General features: G+C 46.2%; 2 protein-coding genes across 4 annotated transcripts; both read left to right on the top strand.

Annotated features, from left to right (window-relative positions):
- Positions 1-10870: 10870 nt before the first annotated feature.
- On the top strand, positions 10871-20884 carry LOC129343639 (NTPase KAP family P-loop domain-containing protein 1-like). The gene is made up of 4 exons (XM_054999966.1): positions 10871-10961; positions 14277-14376; positions 15054-15200; positions 17731-20884. The coding sequence occupies exons 2-4, from the start codon at positions 14319-14321 to the stop codon at positions 19374-19376; spliced, it is 1851 nt and encodes a 616-aa protein (XP_054855941.1). The 5' UTR covers positions 10871-10961; positions 14277-14318; the 3' UTR covers positions 19377-20884.
- Positions 20885-22144: 1260 nt separating this feature from the next.
- SDHAF1 (succinate dehydrogenase complex assembly factor 1) lies at positions 22145-24186 on the top strand. Of its 3 annotated transcripts, none has more exons than XM_054999969.1 (2): positions 22145-22211; positions 23093-24186. In XM_054999969.1, the coding sequence occupies exon 2, from the start codon at positions 23267-23269 to the stop codon at positions 23516-23518; it is 252 nt and encodes an 83-aa protein (XP_054855944.1). In that variant the 5' UTR covers positions 22145-22211; positions 23093-23266; the 3' UTR covers positions 23519-24186. The 3 variants fall into 3 exon arrangements, with proteins under 3 accessions (XP_054855944.1, XP_054855945.1, XP_054855946.1); XM_054999970.1 differs by having other exon boundaries at positions 22153-22211; positions 23212-24186; XM_054999971.1 differs by having other exon boundaries at positions 22192-22211; positions 23155-24186.
- The last annotated feature ends 856 nt before the right edge of the window (positions 24187-25042 follow it).

The raw sequence follows: 25042 nt of genomic DNA, 5'->3' as shown, positions 1-25042 counted from the left end.
GGGTGGACTCTATTGGCATCATACCTCGTGTGGGTAATCCACTCCCCAAACCCCACCTTCACAGGCTCCACCCTGAAATCTCTAGGCATTTCCCCACCCAGAGCTGGATACCCTAGTCATTAAACCCTAATCTGCAAGCAGGAGGTGATGGGCCCTTACTCCCCCCGCCCAGTGCCCTGGTGGGGCCTTCAGATACAGGCGAAGCATCTGGAGTCTTTCGAGTGAGAAGCCGTGTTGGTCTGTAGTAGAAGAGCAAGATTCAGGTCCAGTAGCACCTTAGAGACTAACTAGATTTCCAGGGTGTGAGCTTTCGAGAGTCAGAGCTACCTTTGTCAGGAAATACGTTACAAATGTTGGAAATACTTTACACTGCTTTGGCCTGCCATCGTGTGAGCAAAGGGATTTCCTGTTTAGCACTTGTTTGATTAAACTTTCATTTAAGTAAGACAATTTACTATCTTAAAACCCACTTAAGTATAACAAGATCGTGTGTATTAAGGTTGCTTCTTGAGCACCTTGACTTTCATGACCCATCCAGAGGTTCAGGCCGGCAGCCAATAGCACAGTTTTCTGGCTAGCGTTGCTCCAAGTCGTTCACTTACTAAAATTCATGATGATTTGAATCAATGCAAGGACTTGGATTGTCAGCCATGTTCCTGCTTTTGCCGAGCCCTCGTCCATTGTGTGTGTGTGTCGTGTGTGTGTGTGTGTGGTAGAGGTCTTGTAATGTGGAGCTCATTCTTCCGTCCTGTGCCAGGCACTTCCAGTCATACAAGGCCAGTGCCTTTCCATAAGCCAAAGAGTGCCCAGTGCCAGAGGAGCATTCTCTGCAAAGACGAGCTGATCGCTGCAGCAGAGGAAATGCGGTGCAAATGGAAGCAAGGCTGGGGATATTCGACTCTAGCAATAAAAAAAATCTTACTGGACTGGTTGTAGGTGAAAAGCCCCATAAACTCTTCTGACTGTAATAAAGGAGGGTGTGGAATCTGTTTTGTTAGGAAAAGATTGGCAGGTCATCTGTTCAGGTCATATCCTCCCTCTCCATTTTATGGCCAACACGTGCCATTCATTGTATTTGAATCTGTGTGCTTTGCGTTCTGTTTCAGAAGCCATGACCGACAGAAGTAAACAAAAAGAGGACGAGAAAGGAGGTGGAGGATACAAGTGTTCTCTGTTTTCACTCATCTGGCGCATCATTTTTTATCTCCCTGTCTTCCATTCAACATCATCTGAAAGAGTCCGATATATCTTCATAAACTTTGATGCTTGGGAGTACATTGGATGTGACCACACCTGGGCTGGCCTTGTTTCGACACTGCTTGATGAGATTGAAGAAAAGAACAAAATTCTCTTCAGTGTTGTTCGGGCCTTTGGTGAGGAGGAAGCTTCTGAAGAGCCTGAACCACAGGGAAAGAGATGGGTTTTTAAAAAATGGAGCAAGATATTTTGGGGGGTTTTCTTGTGTGTGTTTATTAGCTTAACTCTATGTACTGTGTTGCTGAGGGAATTTAAGGAGAACGAGTTGTGGAAGGACTTGGGATACATGACCGTAGCAGTGTCAGCTGCCATATCTGGACTCCCTTTCATGCTGGTAATCAAGAACTTCCTTTGCACCATGAAAATGAAGCTTCAGAAGGATATGGACAGAAAGGATCTTAGTACACATTTGGGCTTCATGCACTCTGTGAAGGAAGAGGTCAAAACCATCATTAACTGCCTCCACTTCATGGGACTCAAGGAGGACAGAGACATTCGGGTGGTCCTAAAGATCACCAGCTTGGATCTATGTGCTCCAGACAAGGTGGTGGCTGTCCTGGATGCCATAAATATTCTTCTTTGTGACAAAAACGCTCCATTCATCTCCATTCTGGCTGCTGATCCGGGTATCCTTGTGGAATGCATTCAATGGTCAAGTAATACCTGTAGCAATGGCTACTTGTACTTAGACCGGATAGTGTCCTTGCCCTTCTCTTTGCCACAGATGAGTCAGATGACCAAACTGCAGTTACTCAAAAAGATTTTGAAAAACCAACAGAAGAAGGGGTCCACTATAAATCCAGATAACAACTCTTGTGCAAAAAACAGTAAGAACAAAGATAGGTTATTAACGAGAAAGGAAATCGAGCATATCAGTCGCTACCTATGCAATAATAATTTTGATGCATACTTCCCAGGGAATTCTGTCCAGATGATGCGGATAGTGAACACAGTGCTGACCTCTTTGACCATGATTAAAATGGGATTTCAACCCAAAGCAGGACACAAAATGAATGGAAAAGATGAGAAAGAGTTGACTGGACAGTTGATCGATTGGATTGTTCTTGCCAATTGCTGGCCTTGCCGCTTGAGCTGGATTTTGCAATGTGAAGAGGACTATCAGCAGCGAAGAAGTCTTGAGGAAAGCCAGAAATGGACCTCTCAGGACTCTGGGGAAAGTGCAGAAGGAAATCAACAACAAAAAATCTCAGAGAGGGACGGGAAAGCGTTACTGGAAGTTTATGAGGACAATGCTTGGGAACTGGACAAGATTAAATATAACATTCGGAAGCTTTTGGAACTTGATGGAGATCCTGATCTTTTCAGAATCTTCTTGCAGAAGACCCATTTTAAAGTTGGAGAGGCCAGATATTTTTCGGACCTCCTCATCAATTTGGACTTCTCTTTAAAACGGCGGTTTGAATTGCTACGTGGCCTCAATGGCATCATGAGGACAAACAAAAACAATGTTGGTTCTTCACCTCTGAGGAACACTAACATGAGTGGATAGTAAAACTCTTTGCACAATTGTGATGCAGGCACAAGTCAGGGAAGGGGTGAATTCAGGAGGACGTAGCATTTCTGCTATAGCCTCCTGCATTCTGCTAAGAAAGATGTAGAAGATTTTTCCAGGAAAATGTTTTAAGGGCACCTGTTCGGGACAATCTTTGCAATCCATCAACTACACCATACTTGTAATAGTGGAATGGGCAAAAATGCTAACCAGGTGAAAAATTACAGAAAGCAAAAGAGAAAAAATAACTGTATGAAGAAAAAAGAATCTGTTCATAAGTGGACAGAAAAAGGATAACCAAATGAGTAATTAAATAGGTAGAAAAATTGAATCCAAATGAGGACTTAAATGGATAATGAAACTCAGAATAATATTGGTGTATGTGTATTCTTTCTGGCTTGCGTCATAATGTATTCCCTCCCTGGTTCCATTCTTGCAGACTGAAAATATATCCAGGACAACATCATCAATTCCAGAGCCTGGGACTATTGAGATGTGACCATATCCTGGGCCGGCATTGTTACATTCGTTGACAAAACTGAAAATAGCTATAGAATTCCTTTCTGTCAGAAGACACAATGATGACCACTGTTTTAGATGGCTTTAGGAGAGTATTGTGCAAATTCTGGGAGGGCAACTCCATTAACGGCAATAACAGCAAAATGGAACCCTTTCCTTCAGAAGCAGTCTACCTCTGAGTACTAAAGGAGGGCTGTTGCCTTCTTGCCCTATTTGAGGGCATTGTGGTGGCATCTGGCTGGCAACTGCGGACAACAGGATATGGCTTGCCAACTCTGGGTTGCAGAATTCCTGCAGATTTGGGGTGCAGCCTGTGGGGAGCGAGGTGGGAGAGTCCACCCTCCAAAGCAGCCATTTTCTCCACCTGATACTGTAGTTGGGAGATCAGTTGGACCTGGGAGATCTCCAAGCCCAGCCTGTAGGTTGGCAACCCTAGCTAGCAGACCATTGGGAAGGTCACCCACCAGCAAAGGGATTTCAATTCAGATCTCCCAAATCTTAGTCTTACACACTGACTGCTACACCAAACTAGCTCTGAACATATTTTGAAACCTTACAGCCTACAGATGCATTCTCTGGACCACCTCAAGCTTCTCTTTGGGGAAGTGGCGTATACATTTTCTAAATAAATAAAAAGATGAATTCCAGGGTTGGCAAAACAGAGATCCCATGGAGCCTGATCTAGAGGCAGCTGTGTTATCCAAATAGGGGGTCTCCTTGTCAGTTGGGGGAATTAGCATCAGAGACGTAGCAAGAGGAGGTAACTGCGAAATCTCCACCAATGTATACCAGGATTGTTCCCATAGAGAACTCATAAATGAACCAGGTATAAGTTCAACAGAAATAGTTTTTACTAAAGGAGCAGTAAAGAGCAATTGCACAAATACCCATGGCGCACACATAAGGTTAACTAGGAAATCAGTGAGGAAGAGGGAGAAAGATTCAGTGCAGGGTGATATTTACCAGTCTAGGAGAAGGACATTCATAGAGTAGCAGCATGAACAACCAGCGCTTTGCAGCAGGACGAAGAAGGCTCAGATACGCCCCTAAGAGTGTGCCTATGGATCCAAGGACCACACACACTGAGCACATGGCTGGGAAGCCCAATTATAGGGCAAAATGTATCCTGGGGCAGACTTGCGTCTTCTACCCCAAAACAATAGCCTAACGGTTTGTCCTGAGGTAAAACAAGTTGGGAAAGGATTGATTGCACAAAACCTTCCAAACAGGGAGATGCAAAAATCTTTTGGGACATGATTAAAAAGGAGCTAAAAACAAGATCCCCGCTCCCCTGCCACATCTCTGCTGAGAGCAGGCAGGATTCTGCAGAGGAGCCAGCACAGTTGATCATTACCACACTTCAATTCATTGTTGACAAGCCCACTAGCTCAAAAGATGGATTGCTAACTGCTGTTTGACTCAGTGCCCAGGCAAAGATTATGGGACAAACTGAATAACCATCTCCTATTCCTGATTAAACAACTATGTGATCAGCCTATAGCCCAAGTGAACTGACCATGGCTATCCCATTGAGCAGAGGTGTTAAGTAAAGGTGTCTCCTTGCCCCACTGTTATTTAATTTGTACCTTAATTATTTACTTCTTTCTATTTCCAGAGATGAATTTCATCCACCTTGCCTGGCTTATGTTAAAATAACCTGTCTCCTATATGCAGGTGATACTATTCTCCTGTTAAGCTCTGTGGCCAGCTTTTGCAAGCTTATAGGTTCCTCTGTGGAGCATTGCTTGCCCCACAGAGAGGGTTTAGATATTAATGTTATCAAGCCAAAGGTTCTTTTCTTCAGCAAAAAAATGAAGGACAAAGAAATACAAAGGGCAGTAGCAAATCTGCTTATGGACCAGGTGGACCATTTCAAATATTTAGGAATTTCTTTTCAAGCAAATCTGTCTTAGAATGCGCTCCTGAACTCCATCATAAAAACTGCTTTGAATACCAGGAAAGCCATCTCAAGATTCTCGTAATTCTTCTGGGAGCTGATACGTTCCTGCAGCAGTTAATATATTCATCACTAGAGTTGTCAGGCAGATGTTATATGCTGCCTGGGTTTGGACTGGAGCAGTAACAGACAACATTGATAAACCATTATTAAGATTCCTTCACAATATTTTAGGAGCTCCTCGGTGTGTATCTGGAATAGGTCTGAGAACCAAAGTTGGGGAGATGTCCTTTGAAGCAAAGGCCTGGGGAAGAGCATATAATCTGAAATTCAGGATATTAAAATTGAATCCGGAATCAAACTTTTTTGGTTGTTGTGGGTTTTCCGGGCTGTATTGCCGTGGTCTTGGCATTGTAGTTCCTGACGTTTCGCCAGCAGCTGTGGCTGGCATCTTCAGAGGTGTAGCACCAAAAGACAGAGATCTCTCAGTGTCACAGTGTGAGACACTGAGAGATCTCTGTCTTTTGGTGCTACACCTCTGAAGATGCCAGCCACAGCTGCTGGCGAAACGTCAGGAACTACAATGCCAAGACCACGGCAATACAGCCCGGAAAACCCACAACAACCATCGTTCTCCGGCCGTGAAAGCCTTCGACAATACATAAAACTTTTTTGGATTAGTTAAATTGGATTATCACATAAGTGACTGGGATAGACTACTGTATCTTAAAGTGACATGCCTAGGCATTACCTAGGATGTGACGGAAACATTCAATAGTCAAGAATGGACTCAACTCACTAGAAGACTAGAAGATGTCTTAGGAACCTTGATTATTATAATTCCTGGCACTCAGATTAAAGTCAAGATGAGGAATTTAATTACTTGTCAGACTTCAGGTGTGGTGTATCTAATTATGTGTGAATGTTACCTTTTTTACGTGGGCAGCACTATTCGTCCTTTAAAGGTGCGACTGCTGGAGCACTTATCACGTATTAAGGATAATGTTCAGGAAGCCCCGTTGGTGGAGCCTCTCTTACAATTAAATCACAGAGCAGATAACATTAGGGTTATGGTTTTATTTTCAGGAGTCTCTCTTCCCTCTAGATCACTACAGAAAACTCTGTTGCAAAAAGAGCGTTATTGGATACATCGGCTGATTCCGCACACGTTGGATAACACACTTTCAATGCACTTTATCAGTCGTTTGAGGTGGATTATTTGTTCCGCACACAAAAAATTCAGTTCCAAATGATCTATAAAGAGGATTGGAAGTGCATTATCCAACGTGTGCGGAATCACTCTCTGTTAGCACTCCTTGCACCCAAGTGGCTTAAACAATGAAATTAGCATGTCTTGTTTTCTTTGAATGTATTTATAGTGTGTACAATACATGTATTGTGTCATCTTGAATATTGTCTGGGGAGGTTTATAATGTTACATTGCATGTACATTATGATGTGATATATTGTTACTGTTACTTTAAGAGCCTTCAGGATGGGGCTGTATAAGCTGGGCGTCTTGGGCTAGTCGGTGCTTAGCTGCCGCCTTTTGACTTTGCCTTGAGCATACTGTTGATTCTGAATTTGGTCTTGACTTTCCTACACTGGTGAGTACTGTGTAACATTGACAAAGGTTTTTCAAATCTGTGTTTATTATGCTTATCATTGTACCATTATTGTATCATGTAACCTTTCAGGGTTTGTATACTTTTGTAGGTAACCACAGGTGGTGTGGGTTGCCGCCCCTGAGGAGGTGTTGTACACGAAACAACTGGCAACAGCTGGCCCAGGTTGTTGGGCAGGGAGTTTACATGTCCTTCCATACCTGTTGGAAGGGAGTTTACATGTCCATATTACATCTGGGACAGCATACCTGTTGGAAGGAAGAAATTGGAGCATTACCCACTGTGGAACTTTATATATTTACTTGCATGGACTTACCTGTTCCTTCCACTTACCACACCCCTTTTACGAGTGGAGGACTACACCTGTTGGATTTAAAAGACTATAAGGAGCGGCTTGCCTGCTATAAAGTACTTGTAACACTGCTTTTGACTAATGGTACATACATTTTGTAATGTGGTTGTGATATTGATTGATTGTACATTAGAATTTTGATTTTGGGTACATTGACTATTTTCTAGCATCCACTTGCGGTTTCCGCCTTCTGACTTTGCATTTACGTGGAGGTACCTCTTTGTTTTGTGTAACAAATTATCTGAGCTAACTATTCCAAAGTATAGAAGGGCTTTTATGCTAGCGTGCCTGAATGCCCTACCTTCAGCAGTTACACTAGGAAGATTCAGTGGGATTCCATATTCAGACAGACTCTTGCAATTGTTGCAGCAATAAAATTGACTCTGTCGACCACATTTTTGGACTGCCCTACATTTTCAGAACTGAGATCTGATTTAATCTCCTTGTTATTTAATCAGAACCCTTTTTCTCCAGAAGCGAAATCATCTTGGCTACTCAACGACAAAGATAAACAAACGAGACTGTGTGGCGAAATTCTTGGCAGCAGTTGTTAAGTTACACGATAATTATCTTCTGGGTTTTCCACTCAGGAGATGAGAGCTTGCTGTTTATGACTTAGGTTGTGAAAACAGTAAGAAGCAGGGCTTTTTTTCCCAGCAGGAACGCGGTGGAACGGAATTCTGGAACCTCTTGAAAATGGTCACATGGTTGGTGGCCCCACCCCCTGATCTCCAGACAGAGGGGAGTTGAGATTGCTCTCGAGGGCCATCTCAACTCCCCTCTGTCTGGAGATCAGGGGGCGGGGCCACCAGCCATGTGACCATTTTCAAGAGGTTCCAGAACTCCGTTCCACCGCATTCCTGCTGGAAAAAAGCCCTGTCTACAATCATAATTAAATGCAAAACCATAAAACAATGCAATGTACCGCAAAACATATAAGCATAAAATAGGTGAAGGAAACAAATCAAAACAGAGTAAATGAAAAGCAGATAATCAAAATCAAATGGTAAACAAAAATCAATGGAGTCAATAAGGCAATACACTCAACATAAAGAAATCAAATGTCGATCAAAAGTAATTTTGTACAGTTCAAAGGAAAGAGAGGTTATAATCTCTCCCCCTCCCCCCTGAGCTCAGAATAAATGGTAGCGCAAGCAAATCACAATGGAAATAAGTGACTTTTGAAATGCACACCCCCATGTGTCCAAAGCAACAGAGCAGGGCTGGATCGAGGGGGGGCAAGGGGGTTACCCTGCCCCCGGCACCACCAAAGAGGGGGCGGCAAGCCGGTTGCCCCGGAACACGGCACGCCACAGAGCTGGCGGTGGCTGCACGGGGCGGCTGAATGGAGGGCTGGAAGGCTGTCCACGCCATTCGCCTGCCCCACTGATGGGGTGGCTGGCAGCAATGCAGAGTGCTCCCTGGAAGCGTGCCGTCCGCGCTACCTACCGCTGGAGGGAAGGGAGTGCATGGCAAGCTGGCTGCCCCATCAGCAGGGAAGGGGAATGGTGCGGGCGGCCTTCCAGCCCTCCACTCGGCCGCCAGCTCCGGGGAGGCTGGCTTGCTGCACGCTCCCTTCCCTCCAGCGGCAGAGGGGCGGCATGCTTTCCTGGGGGGCCCCCAGCGTGATGATGTCACGAAAGTGCCGTCATCACATAGTGCCGGGAGTGCGCGTGCACTTTACACACACGCAGCGACCACTGGGCTTGGGTTGACCCAGGCGTGGGCAACCCTAGATCCAACCCTGTAACAGAGGCGCATGGTAACTCCCCGCCAGTACTCCAGGATAACATCTGGGGAAGCGCTGGTGGCCGGCTGGGCACGCACCAGCGGGGCTTGCAGAAATGGCTGGAACTCTGGCTTCAAGGCTGGCTTCTGGGGTCTGTGAAGTGGCGAGGCTTGGCTGGGCGCCTGCTGGTCAGAAACAAGCTGAGTAGAGTTAGCTGTGAAATCCGTGCAGTCTAGCGAAGAGGGGACCCTCAGGAAGGAGCAGAGATGGCCAAGTCCTCAGAGTGAAAACGGCAGGAGCGGCGAAAATGCCTAAGCGATGTAGGTGCCACTGAGTCTGGGGGATCTGGGGGCTCATTCCGTCACGAAGCATGCCAGCTATGCAAATCAGGTGATGTGCTAAAAAAGCATAAAAGAAACGGAGCAAGAAAGGCTGAAAAGAAAAATTTCCCAATGAGAACAAAAGCGGGCTGCAGTATGCCTTGTAATTGTTAATATGGATGTAATGCCAATAAAGGTTGCTGCTGCTGGATGCCTTGTAAAAGCTGTTCCAAAATGTGCTGTGGTTATGGATCACCATGACTGCTTGGATAAAAAGCAAAATAGGGGTCCCTAGGAAAAGGTGGGCTCCTGCACCTGGGGTGGGCCAGGCCTTCAGAACCAAGTGAGGCCGTATGGCTAGCAGGCTACTCTAATGAGATTCCAGATCTGCGCAAATACAGAATTCCTCACTGGGAAACTTTGTTCTCACGGGGATAAAGGCTGGTATATCCCACAGAGACCAGAAAGAAGGTTCTTGTCCTTCCTTCCATGGAAACCAGGGAGCTCAGCCATGAATGTGGTGGCATGCCTTCAGCCTCATGTCTCGTTTGGTTCTGGAGGGGCTGCTCTGTGGAGTCCTGGAGGGATGTGTCCCCCCCAAAATCAAGTTAAAAGCAAAGCAAAAGGAAACGTAGGGCTGGGAACAGTGAAGGCAAGCAGCCCATGCTACTCACCCTTGCTGTATCGTGCCACCTCGGTCAGAGCCTCCAGCCTGGCAAGTTGGCATCTCACCCAGCAGGGGAGAAAAATCAAAAAGAAAACTAAAAGCACAGGGAAAATAACAATTACGACAATGAGATGCAGCAACACCTTACGTGTTCCGGAGGCATGTTCTGACCACCTGATTAAGGACTCCCACCAGGAATGGCGGCCGGATGAGGCAATAACGGGGAAAGGCTAGCGTTCCGGGCACCCTTGTCGGAGGCTGCAAGAACGGCTTGGTCCCTGGCTGCTTTTATTCTTTGGAGTTCCCACTGAAGGGAGGGATGTGTGAGGAGGCTGTGGATAAGTTCCAGATCTATGCCTAGGAATATGGGGGACACCGAGCAGTAAAGGAAACGCCATGGATTTACTTTCTGTTGGGTCCAAACTGGGACTGTGAAACAGAAGTCACAACCAATTGTTAGCGGTCAGACCCCTCCCTCAAACCAAAAGGGCAGTTCATGGATATGGAATCTCATAAACCCCTTGCCATAAGCACAAGGCGCTGGCTAAAGGCAACGTGGATGCCAGCCTGGCCTGGAAAATGGAAAGTTACCAAGCCCCGCCTCATAGTGGAATTGGCTGGCGGGCCTCCAGGCCCTGGAGAGAAGCAGAGATAATGCAGCTTCCTGAGAAATCTCCCTGCCTAAAATCCATCAGCACCTTCCTCCCCCTCCCACTTACCTAATCAGAGCTATTTGGCACACCTGATAGCTTTCCCATCTGATACTCAAGCAATACTCCCGTCCGATACTCAAGCAATACTCCCGTCCGATACTCAAGCAATATTTTTACCTATAGTCAATCCCAGATGGCCAAATCACACCCTTCCAAATTTTTGTCATACCATTTAGCACTTTGTTTTTGGAGCAAGACGTCAGCCTTGCCCCAGGGAACGTTTTGCCCTATAATTGGGCTGCCCGGCCATGTGCTCAGTGTGCGTGCTCTGGGGCCATCTATGCACCCACAAACTTGTTTGGGCTGCCTCTCTCCATGAAACGCTGGCCATTTGCTGCTCCTCTACAGACCTCTCCTTCTTCAAGACTGGTAATTATCATCTTTCCCCCGAAACTGCTTTCCCATCTGCTCACTGCTTTCTTAGTTAACTCTGAGTGTATGCTGTGTGTGTTTTCTGTATGCTTGCCTTTTATTTCTCTGTTAATAAAGGAACATTTCCTGCTAAACAGCTGCCTGGTCCGCTTGAGAGTTCTCTAAGGGAATGATCCTGGTCTAATTCTCCCAACTCTTAAGGAGACCCCCCTATTTGCGTAACACTTTGACACTAGCCAGATTGCAAAAACACCATGGGGATCATGGGCTAGAGTCAATGAGGACCTGGCTGCAAGAGGTCCTAATGCAGGCACAGCCTTTCCCTGTATAAACAATGGCTGATTTCTCTTCTTGGATCATAGAAGCACTGACCTTGTTGGGTTTTCCTTAGGGGCTAGGCAGGGGTGATGTTCCTCTAAGGCATCACTATCATAGATGAAAGGGGGAAAATGTGGTGGGCTAGAGCACTGGGAAAGGGAGAGGCTGCTTTGCAATAAAGTCCCCATGAAGCTTAAGAACATAAGAACATAAGAACATAAGCAAAGCCATGTTGGATCAGGCCAGTGGCCCATCCAGTCCAACATTCTGTCACACACAGTGGCTAGAAATCCAGTGCCAGCTAAAGGACTGTCAGTGAGGCCAGGACACCAGAAGCCCTCCCACTGCCTTCCTTCCAGCACCAAGACAACAGAGCACCACCTCCCCACAAAGAGAATACCATCTATCTCCTGTGGCTAATAGCCACTGATGGACCTCTGCTCCATATATTTGTCCAGTCCCCTCTTGAAGCTGGCAATGCTTGTAGCTGCCACCACCTCCTGTGGCAACGAATTCAAGCTTGCAGCTTGAAGAAAGGGATTTTGATTTAGCTTGAAGAAAGGAATGGATGTTCCTTGGTAAAGAAATCCATACTGCGATAGGGAAGCCTAAAAGAGCCTTCTATATAGAGAATGGAGAGAGATGCTGAGTGCACATTTTGCCCACGTGAAGGAAAACAGCAAAGGGCAGGAAGAGATGGAGGCAGCTGGAGGGAAGGAAGCCCGAGAGTAGCAACAGAACAAACAAGAGAAAGGATTCAGAGGAATCTGGTCTGACACTAGCCAAGCATGAAGAAAGTTAAATTCGTCGCAGCAAAGGCCACTGGCTTAGAACTTCTATTTGAAAGGATCCAAAAAAGGCCTGGAGAGTAAGTGGACCTCAGAGGGTCCGTCGTGCCCTGCTTGTGAGAGATATGTGAAGAAGTGGCTACTTGTAAGTAAAAATTGCAACCTACAATGAGCTAACACAACATTTCAAAATAGAGATTTTAAGTAAAAGGCTTTTGTCTGCAAAGTGACAACTGCAACTGTGCTAAAATAGCAAACATCTTCTCAAGAAAAGGGACTGGAGTTCAATTTATAATGGAGACTTTGGCTCTTGATTTCCACTCTGACTGGGAGCCGTGTATCAGAGTAAGATTGCTGATGACCTGTTCCTTTGAACTTGTAGCCTTGCAATTTGGAATCACTTGCCTGAAATAAAAATTGCTCTTTGATTAGGGAGCAGTGAAAGACAGCCACCAACCCACAGACAAGCCTAGGGAGATCATAATGGGAGGGGCGGTCCTGTACGTATGCAAGTTCCAGTCCATTGAGGGCTTTAAACACTGAAACCAGCACCTTGTACTGGATCTAGAACTCGACTGGAAGCCAGTGCAGCTGGTACAACACTGGAGGGATATACGCCCTAAACGGCATCCCAGTAAGGATGTGTGCCACTGCATTCTGGACCAGTTGTTACTTCTGGGTCAGGTAGGGTTGCCATTCCCCCGCGGGGGGCAGGAGATCCCCAGATCCCACCCTTTCCTCCCCTGCCCCCACTTACCTGGCTGGCAGGGGGGGCACACTCCCTGGGGTGCCCCCTCCTCAGGCGCTGCAGTACACCCTGGACAGGGGGCGCACTCTCGCGCTGTGAGAGCGGGTGGCGGCAGTGGAAGGAGCACGCCACTCGTGTCACCACCACCACCACCGCTTCTTGCTGCCGCCTCTCGCCATCGTGGTCCCTGTACAGGCCGTGGTCACGGCGAGAGTGAGTGAGTGGGCAGGCAGGCGAGTGGGTGGTGGCAGCAGCGGCAAGAGCATGCCACTCTCGTTGCCACCATGGCCACCGCCACCTCTTGCTGCTGCCTCTCGCCGCCGTGGCCCCGGTGCCTGGGAAGGTACATTCCCCACCTAAATTCATCAACTTAGCTCTGGTGGACTTCATTAACAAACTATCCTTTCGTGCAGCGCTAGAACAAATTTTGCATTTGCTTTCACACGCCCCGGCAGCTACCCATCAAGGTAATCAAACCTTTTTTCAAACCCAAGAACTGACCGCTGGAGTCTTTGTTCCAACTGCTAGGTGGGCCATCCCACCTCAGGACATGTTTTACTCTATAAGAGTAGTGTCTTGGCTCATTCAAAGTGTGCATGCTTCCTGGCTGCTCCCTTAGGGTTGCTTCCCTAAGTCTGTCTCTCTGTCTGTCCACGCTTAACGGATCCAAAGCGCTGTTCCCTTGTGGTTTGCCCTAAGCCTCTTGCTCTCCTGGCCGAGAACACTGGATGTTTAAAGCTGCGCTCTTCTCCCGTGGAGTAGACTACTCTTCGGATAGGTAGATATACTTGCTCCCCTCACTCTATCCCCAACTTCTGGCTAACTTCTTAGGACTCTGTGTAGCTATTTTACCCCGTAATTCTGTGTGTGCATGTGCATGAAGTTTTTCTCTTCAATTAAAACTGTTATTTGAACTTGAGCACCAACCTTGGTTGCTAATTTCAGAAGGGACCCTGTAGACATTGGTGATAAGATCCCCGCAGTTACTGGCCTCTCGCATAGCTGTCTTCCTTGCTTGCTAATTCCCCGCCCCCCACAAATTCTTTTATTGCAAGGAGACCAATTCCAGTAACAGTGTCTGCAATAAAGTTGTGTAGAAACAAACACAAATGTGACCACTGAAAAACATAGTAACAAAAATGAGTTTTGCCAGCACAACATGAAACGATTCCCCCATATTAATCTGTACAGTAACCTGTGAATTTTCTGTTTTTCATTTGTTCTTTGCAATCTAGGGATCAGTACTGGATGGCCCCAAGCCATACCGCCATGGGATAGCATCTGTCCTCTATCTCCTGTTGCCACCCCAGAGGCAAGAATGGAGTGTATTGCATTAGTTGCCAGACAGTCCTTGTTATGGATGTTGCTGGCAGGGCTTTGGCCAACTACCCTCACCTCTTTCTTCAGAGGAGACCTCGACTGAAATTAGTTGTTCATTCATGTATATATCTTTGGCAGAGTCCAACAACGGAGAACTTGTAGGATTTTCATGCCTCCAGAATGAATAAGGCAAACTACTCTGTACTCCAAATGACAACTGTGGGTGAAGATGATGCAGGTATGTCAAATAATGACCAAATCAACCTCCCATTCTTTATGTTATTTTTATCCCGGTGATGGTGTCTCAGGTTGCCAGCATGCAACCTGTCTGTTTCCCTGAAATGAGTTAAGTAGCAGCTCCAGGAGGGGCATTTGGGGTTAAATAAATGGTCCCAGCAGGAAACTCCCCTCCCCACACACTGCTGCCCCAATCCGAATCAGGTCCTTATGGCCACTGTGTGTAACAACAACAATTGTGCTTATATACCCCTCTTCTAAACTGACCCACTCAGAGGGGCGAACAAAGTCAAAATAATTATTATCCCCACGTAACAATTGGAGAGCTGGGGCTGGGAGGAGAGGCTGACACAAGGCCGCCTGCTGAATTAATGGCAGGAGTGGGATTTGACCTGCAGAGTGTCGATTCGCAGCCTAACATGTCAACTCCTCATGGAGTTTTCAAGGAAAGAGATGAACAGAGGGGCTTTGCTTTCCCTGCTTCTGTGTCACAACTCTGGCCTTCTTGGTGGTCTCCCATTCAAGTACTAACCAGGACTGGCCCTTCTTTAATTCTCAGATCTAACAAGCTTAGGCAGCAATAAAAATATCCCTGGACAGCTAATTGCACAACTGCTGCTGTCTTTCCTAGCTTTTAAGCTTACAATTTTTTTCGTCTTTTTCAAATCTTTGTCCTAGTCGGTTCTGCAGAAGACCAACATATCAATGAAGACATTTATTGTGAAGCCTTGGCCGAAACTCTGCACCATGTTGCCCTTCCTGTGACAGTGGGATTTTATGCACCGTGGGGGAGAAACAAAAGAGACCTCTTGGACAAAATTGAAGGTAAGCATGGTCTTCCTCATAAGAATCAGCAAAATAAGGGAAGAAAAGGTATGGGCTGGAGGCAGAACTCATGAGCTGTCAGTTACATAACTGACACTGGGTCTTTTCCAAGGCATGCTGAAAAATTCTGTAACCAACAAACTGAATATCCCTGCCAAGAGATTGCAGACTCTGCTCTCAGAAAAAAGTCAGATCTGCAACGGGTGGAAGCCTGCTTCAAAAAGCAAAATCAAATTCTGACTTCAGCTTGATGGGGCTTTGTGGGCACATCCAAGGGGGATAAAAGGAGCAGGGCCGATGAAATGGGAAGCTGTGTCCTGCCCCTACGAATTTTGTGAAGTAAGCAAGGCCTGAATGGAGTCTCCCTTATGCAGCAATAGGAAGCAGCTGTTCAAACTGTGCAGGATCATTAGGGCCCATTAGGGGAGCCTCTTTTGAGTCTAGCCATTCTGAAGGCAGGCACCAATCCTGCAAGGAATCAAGGGTTATTAACAGAGTTGTCGACCTCCTGGTGGGGCCTGAAGATCTCCCCCAATTACAACGGATTTTCAGGTGACAGAGATCAGTTCCCCGGGAGAAAATGGCTACTTTAAAGGGTGGACTCTGTTGGTATTATACCCTATGTGGGTAGGGCTGCCAGACCCCCGGTGGGGGTGGGGGTGGGGGATCCACTGCCCCCACCCTGCCACCCCCGCCCCTCCCTACCTGGCCGGCGGGGGGCGTGCACCTTCCATGCGCGCCCCCCCTGCAGTGCTGCGCGCTCCCGCGCACAGCAACCGCCAGGATCAGGCCTGTTTTGGCCAGGATCGGGGCCCCTGTAGAGCACAGGAGCGTTCCTGCGCTCCGCAGGGGCCCACAACGGGCCCGATCCGGCGCGGATCGGGTCCGTTTCAGTGCAGATCGGGCCTGTTTTGGCGCAGATTGGGCCCATTGTGGGCCCCTGCAGAGCGCAGGAATGCTCCCACTCTCCACAGGGACCTAAAACGGGCCCGATCCGTGCCGAAAGGGACCCAATCTGCGCCAAAATGGGCATGGATTGGGCCTTTTTGGGTGCGGATCGGGCCCGTTGTGGGCCCCTGTGGAGCGCAGGAACGCTCCTGTGCTCCACAGGGGCCCACAACGGGCCCGATCCGTGCCCAAACAGGCTGCGTGGTGACGTCACTGATGTCATCACGCTTGCAGGAGCACATGCATGCTCTGCACGCGCGCACCCCCCCTCTCCAGGTAAGAGCCAGGCCCCAATCTCCCGCTGGGAGATCGAGGGGGCCTGGCAACCCTATGTGTGGGTCATCCTCTCCCCAAACATCACCTTCGTAGGCCCCACCCTGAAATCTCCAGGCATTTCGCAACACAGAGTTGGGTACCCTAGATATTAAGCACCCATCAGCAAGCAGGAGGTGATGGACCAGGGCTCATTTTGAGGGGGAACGTGCAGGAACGCAGTTCTGGTAGTTCCCCAAAGAGGTCACAGGTCAGGTGGCCCCGCCCACCTGACTTGGCCATTTTGGGCCTGTTTTGGCCTGGATTGGGGCTGAAACGGCCCGGATTGGGCCTCTGATGGGTGGTGGATCACTCTCCTGCTCAGCAGCGGCCTGATCCTGACCATTTTGGGCCCCTTTTCTGCCATTTTCAGCCCTTTTTTGCCATTTTGGGCCCAATTATGGCTCTAAATGGCCAGGATTGGGTCCAAAACAGTCAGGATAGGTGTTGTCAGGGGGTGTGGCATATGCAAATCAGTTATGCCACATTTCTGGTAATGCCAAGGGGCGTGGTATATGCTAATGAGTTATGCTACTGAGCTCCTGCTCCAGCTCTTTTTCTTCGAAATGACCCCTGGCCCTTACTCTCCCCCTCAGTGCCCTGGTGGGGCCTTCTGATACAGGTGGAGCATCTGGAGTCTTTCGAGCGAATAGCCATGCTGGTCTTTAGTAGAAGAGCAAGATTTGGGTCCAGTCACGCCTAAAAGACCAACTAGATTTCCAGGGTGTGAGCTTTCGAGAGTCACAGCTCCCTTTGTCAGGAAATACATCATACTGCTTCGGCCTGCCATCCTGCATGCCAAGGGACTGACTGTTCAGCTCTTCTTTGAATAAAAATTTCATTTAATTTTGGTTATTTCCTATCTTAACCCACTCAAGTGTATTAAATTGTTTAAGGTTGTTTCTTGAGTGCCTTGATCTTGATGATCCATCCAGAGGTTCAGGCCGACTGCCATTACCACAGTTTTCTGGCTAGCGTTGCTCCAAGTCGTTCACTTACTAAAACTCATGATGATTTGAATCAATGCAAGGACTTGGATCGTCAGCCATGCTGGTGATATTAGTCTCTGGCAGTAAAAAAAAAAATCTTGCTGGACTGGTTGTAGGTGAGAAATCTCGTAAACTCTTCTGACTGTAATAAAGGAGGGTGTGGAATCTGTTTTGTTAGGGAAAGATTGACAGGTCAGCTGTTCACATCTTCCCTACAAATTTTATGGCATACACATGACATTCATTGTATTTGAATCTGTGTGCTGTGCTTTCTGTTGCAGAAGCCCTGAAGGATAGAAGTAAACAAAAAGTGGACGAGAAAGATGGTGGAGGAAACATGTGTTCTCTGTTTTCACTCATCTGGCGCATCATTTTTTATCTCCCTGACTTCCATTCAATATCATGTGAAAGAGTCCGATATATTTTCATAAATTTTGATGCCTGGGAGTACACTGGATGTGACCACACCTGGGCTGGCCTTGTTTCGACACTGCTTGATGAGATTGAAAAGAAGTATAAAATTCTCTTCAGTGTTGTTCGGGCCTTTGGTAAGGAACGCCCTGAAAGATGCGTACCACAGGGAAAGAGATGGGTTTTTAAAAAACAGAGCAAGATCATCTTTTGGGGTCTCTTGTGGCTGTTTATTGGTTTAACTCTATGTACTGTGTTGCTGAGGGAATTTAAGGAGAGCGATTTATGGAAGGACTTGGGATACATGATCGTAACAGTGTCAGCTGCCATATCTGGACTCCCTTTCATGCTGATAATCAAGAACTTCCTTTGCACCATGAAAATGAAGCTTCAGAAGGATATGGACAGAAAGGATCTTAGTACACATTTGGGCTTCATGCACTCTGTGAAGGAAGAGGTCAAAACCATCATTAACTGCCTCCACTTCATGGGACTCAAGGAGGACAGAGACATTCGGGTGGTCCTAAAGATCACCAGCTTGGATCTATGTGCTCCAGACAAGGTGGTGGCTGTCCTGGATGCCATAAATATTCTTCTTTGTGACAAAAACGCTCCATTCATCTCCATCCTAGCTGCTGATCCGGGTATCCTTGTGGAACGCATTCAACTGACAGGTAATACCTGTAGCAACGGCTACTTGTACTTAGACCGGATAGTGTCCTTGCCCTTCTCTCTGCCACAGATGAGTCAGGTGACCAAACAGCAGTTACTCGAAAAGATTTTGAAAAACCAGCGGAAGAAGGGGTCCACTATAAATCCAGATAACAACTCTTGTGCGAAAAACGGTAAGAAGAAGGAAGGTAGGTTATTAACGAGAAAGGAAATTGAGCATATCCGTCGCTACCTATGCAATAATAATTTTGATGCATACTTCCCAGGGAATTCTGTCCAGATGATGCGGATAGTGAACACAGTGCTGACCTCTTTGACCATGATCAAAATGGGATTTCAACCCAATGTAGGACACAAAATGAATGGAAAAGATGAGAAAGAGTTGACTGAACAGTTGATCGATTGGATTGTTCTTGCCAATTTCTGGCCTTGCCGATTGAGCTGGATTTTGCAATGCGAAGAGGATTATCGGCAGCGAAGAAGTCTTGAGGAAAGCCAGAAATGGACCTCTCAGGACTCTGGGGAAAATGCAGAAGGAAATCAACAACAAAAAATCTCAGAGATGGATGGAGGATTACTGAAAGTTTATAATGCTCATGCTTCGGAACTGGACAAGATTAGAGATAAGATCAGTAAACTTTTGGAACTTGATGGAGATCCTGAGCTTTTCATACTCTTCTTGCAGAAGAGCCATTTTAAAGTTGGAGAGGTCAGATATTTTTCGGACCTCCTCATCAATTTGGACTTCTCTTTAAAACGGCAGTTTGAATTGCTACGTGGCCTCAATGGCATCACCAGGACAAACAAAAACAATGTTGGTTCTTCCCCCGCTGAGAAACACTGACATGTGTGAATAGGAAAACTCTTTGCAGAGTTGTGATGTTGGCACAGGTCAGGGAAGGGTTTAATTCTACTAAGGGTTGAAGTCTGCTAAGAAGGTTGTAGATGATTTTTTCAGGAAAGTGTTTAAGGCCACTTGTTTGGGACAATCTTTGGCCTTCAACAATTACACTATACTTGTAAATCTGGAATGGGCAAAAATGGTAAACAGGTGACAGAGTGGATTTGATTTAAATCATGATTTAAGTCACTAGTCAGCAAGATCAGATGGATCTCTACATAAGACTCATTCTTTTCTAAAGACTCCTCTCACTTAGCTTCTTGTGCAGATCTATTCTACTCCCAACAATCTTCTATTCATTGAATTGTTTGCAGCTTAGCACTTAAGAGGTAAAGGGTTGGTTCTGTGTACAAAGATTTGCAAAAGAACAATGGGATTAAGGTCTTTTTTTTAACTGTGTATGTTTATTTTATAACCTTTTGCTGTGAAGAGATATGTAATCTCCGCAGACACAAATTCACAGTTTTGAGAGCTGTAAAATCAAGCATCTGTGATAATATCTTCTAGATAGAAAAATTGCCCAGTAATCTTACCGAAACCCCTGGAAGAGCATGACATTGTGAATGGATTAATGGAATTTGTTTACCAAAAAAATTAAACATTACATGAATATACAGCCTCATGCAATGATCTATAGATGGTATTTAACGCCAAAGAAGATTGTGCTTGGAAATGCTATTATGTCAGATAAATGCTGGAAATGTAAAAAGCATGAAGGATCATTGTATCATATGTGGTGGACATGTGAAATAGCCAAACAGTTCTGGGGAGATATTATAGAAGTAATAAATGAGATATTGCAGATTCAAATAAAGAAGAACCCAGAACTATTGCTATTGAACTTAAGCATGGAAGATATTCCTACTCAATACCGAACATTATTATTTTATATGACGACGGCAGCAAGACTTTTATATGCGCAAAAATGGAAGGTGCAAGAAATACCAACTGTTGAAGATTGGATGCATAAATTGCTGTACATGGCGGAAATGGACAAAATGACAAGAAAGCTGAGAGATCAGAATCCAGCGGAATTTTTTACGGACTGGGGAAGATTGAAAACATATTTAGAAAAGAAGTAGGACGTAAAGGGGGAATTATGGCAGTTTGAAAATTATTAGAATGGATTTGTTATTAGAAGAGATAGAGTCTTTACCATATGAAGTGAAGTATTAGTTAATTGTTAGCCCAAATGTAAGTGGACTTAGAGTTAATAGATATTGTTAGAATTATTAAAGTAGATATTTTATCCGACTGTTAGTTTAAATTTAAATATATGTGGAGTTAATATAAAGTAACAGATAATAGATTTTAAGTTTATAACAATATTTTTGAAGTTAATAGATAGGGCTTAGTTGAATAAAAGAGTAAGTAAACATGAGATAAGGAGTTACAGAAAAAGGGGACAGATTGGGAATAGATTAGGATATAGGGTTGGAAAGCTGTTGGAAGTCCTGGAAAAAGGGGGGGAGGGAAAGGGTGGGGGAAAAGGATGAGATGTTATTTGAAAGTTGTATATTAATATTCTCACCTAATAAAAATTCTTTATAAAAAAATATACATCCTCATGCTGTATAATTAAAAACGAATCTGTATTTCATGATGATAACCTTTGAACTATAATGTATCTTAAATAGAAAACTATCTTTAGATAGATTTTTCCTCAAAAAAATGTTATTTAAAAATCCAATTTAAATTTTAAAAATCCGATTAAAAAAAAAACAATTGATTTTTATCCACCCTGACAGTTGAACAGTTACGAAAGACAAAGGGAAAAATAAACTGTACGAAGAAAAAAGAATCTGTTTATAAATGGACAGAAAAAGGCTACTCAAATGAGTAATTAAATAGGTAGGAAAATGGAATCCAAAAGAGGACTTAAATGGATAACTCAGAAGAATATTAGTGTCTGAGCAGCCTCTCTGGCTCGTGTGGTTTCCCTCCCTGGTTCCTTTCTTGCAGACCCAAAATATATCCAAGACATCTTCATCAATTCCAGATCCTGGGACTACTGGGATGTGACTATACCGGGGCCAGCATTGTTATATTAATTGACAAAACTGAAAAGAGCTATCGAATTCCTTTCTGGCAGAAGACACAATGAGGACTAGTGTTTTAGATGGCTTTGGGAGGGTATTGTGCAAATTCTAGGAGGGCAAGTCCCTTAATGACGATATCTCATAACAGCAAAAGGGAACCCCCCCTCTTTCAGAAGCAGTCTACCCTGGAGTACCAGGTGAAAAAGGAGGGCTGTTTCCTGTTTGTGGGCTTTGTGGAGGCATCTGGCTGGCAACTGCAGGCAACAGGATATGGCTTGCCAACTCCAGGTTGGAAAATTCCTGCAGATTTGGGGTGCAGCCTGGAGGGAGCGATGCTGTAGAGTCCACTCTCCAAACCAGCCATCTTCTCCAGCTGATACTATGGATTGGAGAACCCCAGGCCCGATCTGGAGGTTGGCAACCTTCGCTAGCAGACTCTTGACTCAGGCCAGCAACTCGAGGGAGGGGGCTTATACAGTTCCCCAGAGAATGCAACTCTTTGCGCATCATTTCCTAACGGGAGAGAGGGCGGGATTCTCCAGCATCCCCTCCGTCTCCCCTCCCGGGGCTTCCTTACAGCCCCCGCCCCCATCAGTTCCCCCCGCCCACGTGGGAGCCAGCCTCTCAGGAACGCCCCTTGGCCGCCGGCGAACCAATGGGAAGGGAGCAGCACGCCCCGGAGGTGTCTCAACGTTCGATCGCCCTTTGAAGCTCCGGCTGCGCCTTCCTGGCGCAAAAGGTGAGCGCAGCGCGGCAGGGGAGCGGGGGCGAGGGATCGTACGGGGGCGCGTAGTGGAGGCTCTGGCCCTGCTTGGGGAGGCCTTCTGGGCTGAGCGTCCAGCGCCCCTCCGCGGCTCAGGGCGTTGCGGCCCGAGTCCCACCCCAGGAGCTGGGGCGGGGGCCGGGACTTCCAGGCAGGCTGAAGAATTGCCTCGCCGGGTCAAGCCAAGGCGCACCCGGTCCAGTGTTCCGCCCGCTGCCCAAGGGCCCTGGACGGGCGACGGCCTCGCCCTTTTATTTGTCCCCACTGCTGGGTACTCTGAGGCCCCCTGCCTCTGCCCATGCAGGTTCCATTAGCTCTAGACGGCTCCAAACGCTTGACGGATCGCTCCTCTTTGAGGCAGAGGAGTTAACCGTGTTAGTCTGTGGTAAGCCCTGAGATCCAAGCCCGGGTCTTTTCTTTTTCTTAACCAGATCGAAGAACGAGGAGGGATTTGGCAGCGCCTTAAAAACCAGTGGTTTCAGGCGGGTAGCCCCGTTGGTCTGTAGCAGAAGAGCGAGGTTTGGGTGCAGTCGCACCTTCAAGACGAAGGAGATCTCCAGGGTAGGAGCTTTCCACAGTCAGAGCTAGATACGTCTTCTAGATGAGTCTGAAGAAGGGAGCTTTAGCTCTGAAAAGCTCACGCCTTGAAAATCCTCTTGGTCTCTAAGGTGCCGCTGGTCTCAAATCCTTCTTTCCTTAAAATCCTTTTGAAAGTCAAATCTCCCTTCATCACATACTATCTCTTGAAGCTCACACCCTGGAAATCTAGTTGGCCTTTAAGATGCCACTGGACCCCAACCTTGTTCTTAAACACTAACATTTATTTTAGCCTCAGAGGTTGCTTCATGCTTATTTAGGCTCGAGGCTGCTTCATGGAGTGCGGATTTGGTGTCTGAATGCAACTCCGGTTGTCAACCAGGTGCATCCCAGGACTCCAGATGCGAGACGTTTCTCACCATCCTTTATCCTGTCACAGCTTCTCATTGTTGTTGGGCCTTCCTGGGAATTGGAGGGGCCAAACCTGACCCTCCATGGTCCGCCACAGCAAGCTGCAGCAGCAAGTGCTGAGCCTGTACCGAAACTTCTTACGAGCAGCCAAGGACAAGCCGGGCTTTCTGCCCCGGATACGGGCCGAATTCCGGAAGCATGCCCAGATCCCCCGGACGGACATCCTGCTCATCGAGTATCTCCTTCGGCGTGGACAGAGGCAGCTGGAACAGCTCCGAGACGTCCACACCAAACAGATGGGTGTCTTTGTCAAAACAAAATGGGAAGAGCAGTGACTCAGAGCTGGAACTTGAGGGGGCGGGGGCGGGGGGGACTCTTCTAATTTTAGAATGTCTCTGGCCTGCTGATTTTCAGGATATCTTTAGACAGAGGGCAACTGCCTGGCTCACTGGAAAGAAATCTGTGTGTGTCACACAATCAGAGCTACCACCAGAGAGTGCTGTTAAGAAAAGGGTATCAACTATCTGCCCCTACCGCTCTGTTTAAATACCTTGGGTTGTAACCCTTTTTAAAAACTGGTGGAATCGTTTTGACTTGCCCAATGAACTCCAGGAATTGCCATTTTGTGTGGGTGCTAAGAATTCTGTTTTGAGATCCCACGTGGAGCCCTGGTTTTCAGTAGCATGGGTGCTACTGTGTCAATATTGGACTAGAATGGTAGATGTTACTGCAGGGGTAAGTATTTCTCACACGAATAGAAGAATATAAATTGGGAAACACTGTGCTTTAAGACAGAGAATTGTTTGACAAGTTGAAACTCTTAATTTGCCGATAGTGTGAGTTAAGTTGATGAAGTGAGGTGCTGGAAGATGTACAAGTCCGATTTAAGTAATACCCCTATTTGTCCATTTGTCTATGCATATAACTGTTAGATGCTTGAACAATCCAGGTGTGACACTTACTGGTTGGTATGAATGTATCCTTGAATAAAGGGATCTTTTAATTGTAATGTAAATACCTCATCTGCAAACCTTTGTTCTGAACTCTGGCTTCTCTGTGCTTTCCCAAAAATGGTACAGCCAGTTCTCTTAAATTTGGAGACAGTCTTTGATGTCTTTCTCTCTTGCCTGGTGTATATATGATTTTCATATGTATGAGGCTGAGGATAATGCAAGAGCAATTTCAGCTTTCCATTTAATAAATTCAGGCTATATATAACTAGTTTTTCCACATCTCTAGGATTTTACTGTCATGTACCAGACAGCATGGCTGTTGGACAATTCTCAGGCGGTTTCAACATGTGGACTTAGTTATCGCCTGAGAATTGTCCAACAGCCATGCTGAAAACAACAAGTATAGGAAAACATAACACTCAAACATATGTATCTGTGTAAAGCAAAGCAAATCGATTTATTTACTTACTTCATTGGGACCCCATCGGGGAGAAATGTGGGGTATCAAAGTGGCTTATATCATTCTTATCCTCCTCTCTTTTATCCTTACAACCCCCAGGTGAGGTAGGTTAGGCTGAGAGGATGTGTGACTGGCTCAAAGTCACCCAGCAGGCTTCCATGGCAGAACAGATGTTCGAACCTGGGTCTCCCAGATCCTAGGCCAACACTCTAACCTCTATACTGCACTGAATCTCATCTAGTTAGATTTTCTAATGTAACATTTCTTTTAAAATAATCTATATTATTTTCAATTTGGTGCCAGGACAACACTCCCCCCCCCTACAGTTTTTAAGATTGGAGGATATGGCTGCTGTTTTACTGGATTTTCTCATTTTAATTCCCCTTGATATCTCCTCCAGCCTCCTTTTCTGCTTGATCATTACGTGCCCTTTTTTAAAAAGATGT

The sequence above is a fragment of the Eublepharis macularius genome, chromosome 15, assembly GCF_028583425.1.
Source record: "Eublepharis macularius isolate TG4126 chromosome 15, MPM_Emac_v1.0, whole genome shotgun sequence".
NCBI classification, from domain to species: Eukaryota; Metazoa; Chordata; class Lepidosauria; order Squamata; family Eublepharidae; genus Eublepharis; species Eublepharis macularius.
This window is presented reverse-complemented; position numbering and strand designations above follow the sequence as displayed.